This window comes from Zingiber officinale, chromosome 8B (genome assembly GCF_018446385.1).
Source record: "Zingiber officinale cultivar Zhangliang chromosome 8B, Zo_v1.1, whole genome shotgun sequence".
NCBI lineage: Eukaryota > Viridiplantae > Streptophyta > Magnoliopsida > Zingiberales > Zingiberaceae > Zingiber > Zingiber officinale.
In genome coordinates, this window is record NC_056001.1 from 31179484 (window position 1) to 31191372 (window position 11889).

Consider the following 11889-nt stretch of genomic DNA (forward strand, 5'->3'; position numbering starts at 1 on the left):
TTATTAATTTTTTATGGGGAAATATCATTAACAGTTTTCAATAAATTCTCTAACTGATTTTAAGTTCTTAATAAATTTTTCAACTAATTTTAAGTTTTACAAGATAAGAATAATTAATAATTTAATTAAGGGTTAATTAGTAATTTATTATATATAAATATTATTAAAAATATTTAATTAATTTTCTAGCTGGCAGTATCATTTACCGTTGGTATCCTCTTTTGATAAATGTGAAGATAATTTTGTTGGAAAATGTGAATGAAAAAGTGATGAATGATGAGATTTAATTGTAGATGAGTTTTTAATTTTACATTGAGAATTTTGTAGTTACGAGATTGATTTAATATTGAATCATAATACTTGAAATTGTAGCTATGAGGAGAGATTCTGGCTCGCACGTGGGCATGTAAGATTTGTCAAGGGTTTGAACATTCGGCAATTTATCAAATCACGCACCTAGACATCTTAATTGACCAAAAGACGTATGTTATTTTGGTATTTATCAAAGGATGTACTTTTTCAAATGTACTTCCCTTCTTATCCTTCTGACAAATCAATTTTTTTTTTGTCATTTTTCTTTTCTTCCTCTTCTCTTTCCTATCTCCTCTTTCATCAACTACATTTAAGATTTAGTTAATTTTTTGATAACATTTTAATACATTTAGATAAGCTAAAATAAACTATGAATAGTAAATTTGAACTCCTTGTAATCATAGAAATCCACAGGAATTGAAATAAGTGCAATCAGAGCTTTCTAGGTCCATCAGTAGATTTCGGTCAAAACTCACTAATGGACCTAGAGAGCTCCGATTGCACATATTTCAGTTTCTATGGATTCCTGGTGTTGCAAGGAGTTCAAATATGCTATCCATTGTTTATTTTGACTTTTAGAATGTGTTAAAATATAAGAATAAAGAATTTCATATAAGACCCACGTTGGGCCTGATATCATATCAGGCCCAACGTGAGCCTGATATGATTCATATCAGGCCTAACGTGGAGTCTTTTACTGATTTTTTTTATATTTTAATATTTTATAAAAGTTAAAATAATAATGGATAGCATATTTGAACTCCTTGCAACATCAGGAATCCACAGAAACTGAAATGGATGTAATCGGAGCTCTCTAGGTCCATCAGTGGGTTTTGATCGAAACCCACTAATGGACCTAGAGACCTCAGATTACACCCATTTCAGTTCCTGTGGATTCCTAATGCCCCAAGGAGTTCAAATATGTTATCCATTGTTTAATTTGACTTTTAGAAGGTGTTAAAATATAAGAAGAAAGAATCAGCAAAAAAACTCCACGTTAGGCCTGATATGAATCATATCAGGCCCACGTTGGGCCTGATATGATTCCATATCAGACCTAATGTGGGTCTCACTCTATTAGAAATGCTCAACTGTTTTAGGAACTCTTCATTTCATAATGGATGTGTTTATGATTGCTCTAAGTAGAAAAATAGATAAGGACATCAATGCATATCCTCCTACATAAATGTTTCAGCCAGTGATGAAATCAAGTAGAAAAAAGCAGTAGCAAAACGTTGAGAGTTCTCTGACAAATTGGAGAATGTATAATGCTTCATTACCTGTAAGAAATACAAATGCAAACACTTAGAACAAATAGTCATAGTATAGTTATTGAAAAAAGAGAAGATATGTATAATTCCAATAAACAGAATTGACACAATACCAGATAGACCTAATTCTTCTACTAGCTTGTAACTGCAAATAAGTCATGACTCACTTATTTCTTCTTTCTTTGTAAAAGAAAATTAATCCAGAAAATGAGATCACTTACGAGAAATAAGGGAAAAGGACAAAGAGACACCACTCCAAATTCTGAAGGTTGAAAGAAAAGTGTGTCAATTATTTAAATGGGTAAAAGATACCAAGCAAAAGGCAGAGGAATTGAAAAAATCCTTACTTTTCAATATCCAATCCAGCATATTTGAAGAGGTATTCAGCAGTTGAGGCTTTTCCAATGTGCATAATTTTTCAAACCCCCAACAAAGATATACATTATGAACTGAGATTTAAGTCAAAATAAAATGCTACATTGGAAATGAAGAGTTCCTAAAACAGTTGAGCATTCCTAATAGAGTGAGATTCACATTGGGCCTGATATGGAATTATATCAGGCCCAACGTGGGCCTGATTTGATTCATATCAGGCTTAACGTGAAGTCTTTTTGCTGATTCTTTCTTCTTATATTTTAACACATTCTAAAAGTCAAAATAAATAATGGATAACATATTTGAACTCCTTGCAACATTAGGAATCCACAGGAACTGAAATGGATGTAATATGAGGTCTCTAGGTCCATCAGTGGGTTTCGGTCAAAACCCACTGATGGACCTAGAGAGCTCCGATTACACCTATTTTAGTTTCTGTGGATTCCTGATATTGCAAGGAGTTCAAATATGCTATCCATTATTTATTTTGACTTTTAGAAGGTGTTAAAATATAAGAAGAAAGAATCGGCAAAAAAGCTCCATGTTAGGCCTGATATGATTTTTTTTGCTGATTCTTTCTTCTTATATTTTAACATTTTCTAAAAGTCAAAATAAACAATGGATAGCATATTTAAACTCCTTGCAATACCAGGAATCCACAGAAACTGAAATGGGTACAATTGGAGTTCTCTAGGTCCATCAGTGGATTTTGATCGAAACCCACTTATGGACTTAGAGAACTCCGATTGCACCCATTTCAGTTCCTATGGATTCCTGGTGTTGCAAGGAGTTCAAATATGCTATCCATTGTTTATTTTGACTTTTAGAAGATGTTAAAATATAAGAAGAAAGAATCAATAAAAAATCTCCACGTTAGGCCTGATATGAATCATATCAAGACTATGTTAGACCTGATATGATTTTTTTGTAGTGCATTCTTATGTTTAGCTTGCAGTAATTATACAAGTGAAAGAATGTACTACTGACCCAAACATAAAACTCATAATGAATTACAGAGACAAAATACAGTATTTATGAAGAATTACAAAGACAGGAAGAATTGGACTTGTAAATTAAATACCTCTTATTTTCTTACAATGATACAAGCTGAAGTCCTCAGTAACACACCATAAGCTAGAAAACATGCATGAGATAACATCTTGTTACTATCTCCATTTCTCATGAATTGAGGCAGCTATAACCTTGCTTTGGCATCTGTCCTGTGACGTGATATTTGGCCGCACTTTCTTCTGACTTTAATAGCTCTTCACGACACATAGCCTCAGTCATTGCTCTCTTCTCTTTGGCTGCTTTGTGAACCATAGTAATTTTGTTTTTCATTTTCTCAGCATATTCTGCTTCTTGTTCTCTAATTTTTGCTGTCCACACAGTGTTAGAGCAATCATAGACACATCCATTATGAAATGAAGAGTTCCTAAAACAGTTGAGCATTCCTAATAGAGTGAGACCCACATTGGGCCTGATATGGAATCATATCAGGCCTAATGTGGAACCTTTTTTGCTGATTCTTTATTCTTATATTTTAACATCTTCTAAAAGTCAAAATAAATAATAGATAGTATATTTGAACTCTTTGCAACATCAGGAATCCACAGAAACTGAAATGGGTGTAATCGGAGCTCTCTAGTTCTATCAGTGGGTCAAATATGCTATCTATTATTTATTTTGACTTTTAGAAGGTGTTAAAATATAAGAAGAAAGAATCAGCAAAAAGGCTCCACGTTAGGCCTGATATGAATCATATCAGACCCAACGTGGGCCTGATATGAAATTTTTTTGCTGATTCTTTCTTTTTATATTTTAACACATTCTAAAAGTCAAAATAAACAATGGACCATCAGTGAGTTTTGACCGAATCTACTGATAGACCTAGAGAACTCTGATTGCACTTATTTCAATTCTTGTGGATTTCTGAGATTACAAGGAGTTCAAATTTACTATTCATAGTTTATTTTAGCTTCTCTAAATGTATTAAAATGTTATCAAAAATTAATTAAATCTTAAATGTCTTTGATAAAATAGGAGATAGGAAAGAGAAGAGGGAGAAAAGAAAAACGACAAAAAAAAAAAATTTGATTTGTCAGAAGGATAAAAAGGGAAGTACACTTGAAAAAGTGCGTCTTTTGATAAATACCAAAGTAACATACGTCTTTTAGTCAATTAAGATATCTAGGTGCGTGATTTGGTAAATTGTCGTTGAACATTGAATAAGGTGATTTGTATGCGAGCATAAAATAAATTTATTTTTTTAATAAATTTTAAATCCAGAATATTCCCGGTAACATCAAGAAAAGATTTTCTAATAAATTTTTTATTTTATGTTTACTTCGATCTAAATTTTATCCGTTATATTTCTTCTTAAAATAATTGTCTCGATTTAATACTTTAGTCATATCCTCTATTTCTAATAACACAAATTTCTTAATTTTATTATTTGAATAATTTCAAGATGATTCCCTTCTCAAAGGATATTCCATGCATCTAATTTTTTTTATTAAAAAAAAATCTCCCTTTAATCAACAATTAAGAAGTGAGACTTTATCTTTTTTGTTTTTTTGCCTCTTAATTTTTGTTTACTTCTATTTATTTATTTATTTATAATATATAAATAACTATTTTGTGTTTATATTTAATTTAGGAGAAAATTCATTTTCCATAGTTAACTATTTAAAAATTTAAAATAACCAAAATTATTATTATTTATTTCTGATAAGTTTTAAATAAATTCATTATAATGGTTAAAAAATTAAAAAAATAAATAAATAACAATGGATCATGTTAGCTAATAGTACTCCGCGGGCACATAGTCCGTATGATATAAACGCTCTTCTTCTCCATTATTGGCCATCGTTTTTCTCCAATGCCGAATGGTTACACGAAGCCATCGATTGTTCTCAGGCTCTTCACTTGGCCGCTCCTCTGCCTTCTGCTCCTCGTCGCCTCCAGTCGCTTCTTCTCGCACTCTAATGCTCCAGGCCGGGGCGATGCGCCCACATGGAAAGCCCCCTTTCGCCCCTCGGATTTGATCCCCGTCCTACCGCGTAAGGCGGCGTGGCCGCTCCTCCGATCGCTAAGGAGCGCTGCAGACCTCCTTCCAGCATTTGTAGGCGCCGCATCCGATGAAAAGGGTGCTCTCGAGTGGAAAGGCGCCTGCTTTTACAATAACACGGCGTGGATGGAGTTCCACAACAAGAGTGGGTCCCGATTTGGAGGCGGGACTCTCCATATCGAGGTTTATGTTGAAGAAATTCCTTTTCATAATCGATTTTTACCATTGGGGTTCAGCTAGTCAGGGATTAGGATCAGGGTTTAGGGTTTTGATTAGGTGGAATTTGTCGCATTCTTCGGCAAGATAATCTTCTAGTTAAGCTTGATGGGGTAATTTTGTGCCTTGTTCAATAGTAGGATCATTTTTAAAATTCTTTTTATGTTTGTCTTTCTTTCTTATGGCAGTTAGTTAAGTGTGAACTGTGAAATTAACTCTAGACATTCCAACTGCTTGATGTGAGTGAGCCTTTTGAAGAATATTCATTTGTTCCTCTATTTTTCATAATGAAGCAATGGAAAATTTCTCACTTTATTCAGAACTTTTCATGAAGTATTTTCTCTTAGTTCCTAGTAGTTGCTTTATGTAGATTCATTTTTCTTATCAAATTGTTACTTGGAATAAATTGGTCCTGCTCAAAATTGTACCTAATCCAGGAGTAGTTGATCAAGGTTGTTAAGTGTTGTGCATTGTGTATTCCTTGCATGTTTGTATATGTTGCGATTAAAAATTCTGTGTCCATTATGTTTCCATTTTTAAGGTATATGCAGTTGTTATAAAATGGAAACTGAGTATGCATATTACTTTTCAAGTTTTAAGTGCAATTTGGAGCATAATATACTGGGTAAGGATCATTAGTGGTTTGGAAGCAAATGTGATTGTGGATAACACTTTGAGTATGTGATTAATTAGTATTGGGACATTGGTACCTCTCTTTTGGCTAGGCCTAGCCGTCATGCTTAGATAATTTGTCAATATGTTTTAAGTTAGGAGCTTGCATTTGATAATTTGTACAGAGTGTGTAGCATTGATCATGAGATTTGAAGATTGATCTAAACAAGCTTAAATGATTGACTTTATGGATCTAGTGTGGAGCCATATGGGGCTTCAACCTCATGGATGCTCATTAAGCTTGAATATCGACCCAAGGAGTCATGTGTTGATTGAAGCAATCTTGAGTTTGTTATGGGTAGAATGAATATAACAATAAGACTTGCTTTTAGATAGGAATTATTAACTAGGGGTGTAATCGAATTGAACCGAACTGAGCCAAACAGTAAGAAACTCGAGCTCGGGCTCAGTTTGTTATCCTTAAGCTCGAGCTGGGCTCGTAATAAAATTAAATAGCTCGAGCTTGACTATATATATATATGATAAACGAGTCTCTTAATGAACACGTTCGCAAGCTCAAGAATCAAATATTGTTAAGCTCGAGCTCGACTCAATAATGTTTTCGAGCTCAAAATCATGCTCGAGCTCAGCTTGTTAACTTAATCAAACGATTGTTTTTTCGAACCGAGTCCTGAATAGCTCGCGAGTGGTTTGGCTCGTTTATTAACTAAGGAGTTTCATCCTAGGAGTTTTAGAGCTTAAGGATGTTTGAAAGTTTGTCTCACGGGTTAGGATCCACCCTTTTAGATGATCGACCAAACTAAAGACAAACCTATATCTATCTTTGAAGGTGTTTTAACTAAAAACTCATGTTTGGTTGACTAAACATTAGTTTTGGGAAAAGGAATTGACCAATAATTTATGTTGGTAGACCAACATCATGGTATTTCAAAAACATTAAGGTTCCAATAGTCAAAGATTAATTTTTGTTTGACCCAATAAAAGTTTTGGTCAACCAAAGCGTACAAATATGATCATTGGAACTTTGTTTAAAAGCTTTTTGGTGGATCTTTTAGCACATGAATTCACAAGAAAATCTTCTAAAACATCTTCAATCTTGCTTAAGTGCTAAAAGGAGCACCAAGGAGCTTGAGAATGAAAAAAAAGTCAAAGTCTCATCCTTCTTTTTGGAAGTTCTCTTGGTAGCTCTTTGCTCACCTAGGTTTAGGTCTTCGTCTATAAGGTGAGGAAGAGGAACTTACTCGTGTACTTATTGTATAACCTCTTGAAGGTGTGACTGCTTTTAGTGTAGATTTAGAAGTAATCAGTTTGCATTTTAGCGTTTGCTTGGTTGCTAGCAACTGCAGGAGCTAGTCCAGTACGAGCTAAGAGTCTTTGGAAATGCACAAGAACTAGTTAGTTTGCTTGTGCAGAGGGCATCTAGCCCAAAGGCTTGTTTGATCTAGGATGGGCTCTAGATTAAAGATTGACTCAACTAGGGAGACTTTAATTGATGGCACTTTCAGTGAATGCTTCGGCACTCATTATTGCCAGGACTTCTAGTGACATTTTCTATTCATTGCAGAGCTTATTTATTGCCTCATTTAAAGAAGTGGATTAATGGATTTCAGGATGATGCATTAGACGCATTGTAGGCTGGTGATATAGGAGTGAAGTCACCTACATTATATTTCTTTATTAGCACACATATATTTATTTATTTCTATCATCACTTTGATTGATCACATACGTGTACATTTGTATTTAACAAGTTTTTTGTCCCTCATTGTGCAAGGATTGAAAAAAATGAACACTCTCTATCCCCCCATTCCCCTCCTTGGTTATTAAGTAAAGTTGGTCAATGTGATAGTTAACTTATGCGTGTCGACAAAACATAATGCCATCCTGTAATATGTAGGAATCCTATTCAGTCTTCCTGCATCTTTTGATTCACCTTTTTGATCTACTAAATAGCATATCTTTCCTTAAAAATGCAGTTTGAGGAGAGATTTTAAATCCTTGTTATGATCTATGCTTTGTTTTATTTCCAGACTAGCAATGCCCACAGTTGGACATGCTTGGATCTTTACCTCTTCGCAACTCCATACCGCGTGACCTGGGATTACTACTTCTTGTCGCGGGAACATACTTTGGATTTTCATGAGTGGGTTGTAGAAGCTGAATATGAATATGTAAGTCTTCTTGGTCTTAATGCATATCACATACTGACAATGTTTCTTAATCACACTAAATTGTTTCTTTTTTTAATTTTGCCAATGTAGGTGAAACATAATGGAGTTTCAATTTTCCTAATGCAATCTGGGATGATTGGAACTCTTTTGGCTCTATATGACATTTTCCCACTGTTTACAAACACTGGATGGGGTGAAACTACAAATCTTGCTTTTCTCAGAAAACATATGGGAGCTACATTTGAGGAACGTCCGCAACCATGGATTTCAAGTATCAATACTGATGATATACACTCAGGAGATTTCTTGGCCATTTCAAAAATTCGTGGACTTTGGGGTGGCTTTGAAACTCTTGAAAAGTGGGTCACTGGATCCTTTGCCGGTCACTCTGCAGTTTTCTTGAGGGACTCTGAAGGAAAGCTTTGGGTTGCAGAATCTGGCCACGACAACGAGAAGGTTAGATCTGATGGGTACTTTATACTTCTCTTTGGGTTGCAGAATCTTCAATTGCATCATTTGTACATGCTTTATTTTATCTGCATGAATATTCCATATTGGTTAACTATTTTATGGCAAAGATGATTAAATATTGGGAAAAGGAATTAAATTGCGATTTCATTTTCTATAACCGATTTTAGTTGTATAATTGATCATGCTTATATTTGAATATGTTCTCATACATATGGTTTTCTAACACTTCATGTTCTAAGAAATTGCTGAAAACCTAATATAATACTTATTGTATTGATTATGACAATTTTGAAATCTAATACACAAATTTTAATTTTCAATCCTATCCAAATTGGATTTCTATAGGCATAGTTGCTGCATTACATATTCCATTAGTAATTGAAGATTGTTTAGTCCACCATATTCATGCATTTTTGATCCACATAACAGCACTGATACTATTCCTATGAATATATTTGTTGCGTCATTCATGTTAATTCATATTCCCAGATATCACATTTCCTGGAATCACATTCATGGGAATGCCATTCCTCATTGGAATCTCTCATCAATTTTCCAGATCTTTTTGGTCTATGCTTCATTAGTTTTCATGTATTCATATACAAATGTGTTGGTTCTGCTTGCATTATTTACATGCTGGAAGAAGTGTTTTTTTTTTTTTTTTGACCGGTAATATTTCAGTGAACTTAGATTACAGTCTTGCACATGCATATTCAAGCACAGAGTAGTAGTTCTTGTGCTATACCTGTTAATCACAGAGCTCACTTCTTATAGGGAGACGATGTGATTGCTATTCTAACATGGGATGAATGGTGGGAATTTGAGCTCACTAAAGATGATACAGATCCTCATATTGCAGTGCTTCCTCTCCATCCAGATATGCGAGCCAAATTCAACAATACTGCAGCGTGGGAGTATGCAAAAAGCATGGTGGATAAGCCGTATGGTTACCATAATTTGATCTTCAGTTGGATAGACACTGTTAGTGGGAATTATCCACCTCCATTAGATGCACATCTGGTATCTTCCTGCCAATTTCATCTTTTGAAGCTTTTTTTTTTCTCTCCTGTGTTGGTATTTCGATTGTGATTCACATGCTTGATCAAAACATCATTCATGATTACCCTGCACTTGTCAACAAGTCCATGAAGTTTGGCATAATTTCTTAAAGATCTAGAAGAGTTTAAGTGCTGAATGAACTTTTCATTCTTACCTTTTTTTTGCTTTGTTTAGTGGAGCAAGAGGATAATCATTCGCAAATTACTTGACAAAAAGGTTTTGAATTTGGAGAGCATCCCCTTTTTTCTCTTCAAATACATCAACTTACCAACATGTGCAATGAACTGATCAAAGTGTAGACAAATTATGCTTAACTAACACCTGTTCTAGTCAGTTACACTCAATGATGATCTAAATGTAATTGAATGTTGTACACACACATCAGTCTGCATTGCACTTCTGATAGTTGTTCTCTTCTTTTTCCCATGAAAGATTATATAAATTATTATTCTTACAATCAATGGTGAAATTGGCGTTTAAATCAAGGTTTTGTAGAAAATAACTATTATACATGCATTTATATGAAAAACTTATTTTTAGTTCGTAATCATTATGTGGGAATTTAACATATTATGTTTGTTAGACAAGTTGAATACTCTAGAGAAGAATTGCTAAGATTTATGAAGTTGATCCTGATAATTTTTTTCCCCTCTGTAAAGGTGGCTTCTGTAATGACCGTGTGGAGTCAGTTCCGGCCAGCTTATGCTGCTAATTTGTGGAACGAAGCTCTAAACTTCCGACTTGGAACTCAGGTTTTTTTTTTCTTGTGCATACACTTTCCTCGGACATAATAAATATTGCTTTCTATTTAGCATATTTCTTGAGTGAACCAATGCCTTTTTTAGCAATCTTTTGCTCATTCGAGTCCATAATGTGATCTAAACGTCAAAGAACGTCCAGTAGAAAACTTTCACATGTTAAGATTTACCATGAACTGCCCTTTCTGCATATACTTACTGAAGAACTTAAGTTTTTCTTCAAGTTAAGTAAAATGAATTTGCAGGGTCTGAATCTGCCCGAAATCATCGTGGAAGCTGAAAAGAAAGGAACGTCATTTGACAAGTTGCTGACAGTGCCTGAGCAAGACGATTGGATCTACAACGATGGAAAATCCGCCTCGTGTGTTGCCTTCATTCTTGAAATGTACAAGGCGGCCGGATTGTTTGGTCCAATTGCCAACTCCATAATACAAGTTACCGAATTCACTGTAAGGCCACTCGATGTGTCAGAACAACACATATCCGATGAGAACCTTGCTCTTCGCATCATTAAATCACAGCAGGAAATAGTTTCGGTGGCATCTAATTTTTGATGTGCTATGCAGATCAAGGATGCTTACACCCTCAATTTCTACGAGAGCAATTCTAGCCGCTTGCCAGAGTGGTGCAACAAAGACGACGATGTGAAACTCCCCTTCTGCCAAATCAAGGGTCGGTATCGCATGGAATTGCCTGGCTATAACACCATGCAGCCGTATCCCCACATGAACGAGAGATGCCCGAGTCTCCCACCAAACTATGTCCGGCCCAAATATTGCTGAATTGGTATTCATCTCATGAGGATTTGCTTTGCCTCTTCATCCCAATCTTTCCACAATCATGTATATAAGATTGGGTAGCATAAGCAATTAGTTAGCGGCGAAGGATGCTGTCGTAGCTGGTCTCGGTGGAAATGGTCCGGATTTAGTACCAGTCGAAATTATTGTAGATCCTTGTTTATAAAACCTAGCTTAATGAATTGTGTGAACCTCCATTAGAGGGAGTGGTTAGTAATCTTAGATAATCCAAAACACAATTAGCAAGGATGATTTTTTTTTATAAATATCATGACATAAATGATAAGGGATGATATATGTATAAAGTAAATTAATATTAAAAATTTAGTTGTTTTTAATATTAATTAATCTTACACTTTATATACTATTTTCTTTAATGTGTTATGTGTATTTAATTAATTCATATAATTTTATATTTGAGGGGTGATGAACTAGAGGGTTTGTGTATTTAACTTGATTTATTTGTAATATCTTGTTTTACTTTCATGATTATTCGCTTCTCATTTGTTCCTATGAAAAGGGTGATTAGTTTTTTTTTTAAATCTAGGGGATTATAAATGAATGGAATGTTCATCAACAAATTTATTATTTGATTTAGTAAAAATTTATTTATATCAATTAAATAAATAAATTTAAATAATTCGTTACATTAAATTGAAAAGTTTAAGCTTTCACTTATTAATATTGGTGAATAAAATTCTTATTATGTTAAATAAATAAAAAAAATTAAATGAACAAATAAATTTATATTATTAA

General features: G+C 34.1%; 1 protein-coding gene across 1 annotated transcript; it reads left to right on the forward strand.

Annotated features, from left to right (window-relative positions):
• Positions 1 to 4827: 4827 nt before the first annotated feature.
• Positions 4828 to 11399, forward strand: LOC122016030. Its single transcript, XM_042573166.1, has 7 exons — positions 4828 to 5211; positions 7908 to 8048; positions 8139 to 8504; positions 9294 to 9539; positions 10238 to 10330; positions 10582 to 10785; positions 10903 to 11399. The coding sequence occupies exons 1-7, from the start codon at positions 4840 to 4842 to the stop codon at positions 11116 to 11118; spliced, it is 1638 nt and encodes a 545-aa protein (XP_042429100.1). The 5' UTR covers positions 4828 to 4839; the 3' UTR covers positions 11119 to 11399.
• Positions 11400 to 11889: the final 490 nt, after the last annotated feature.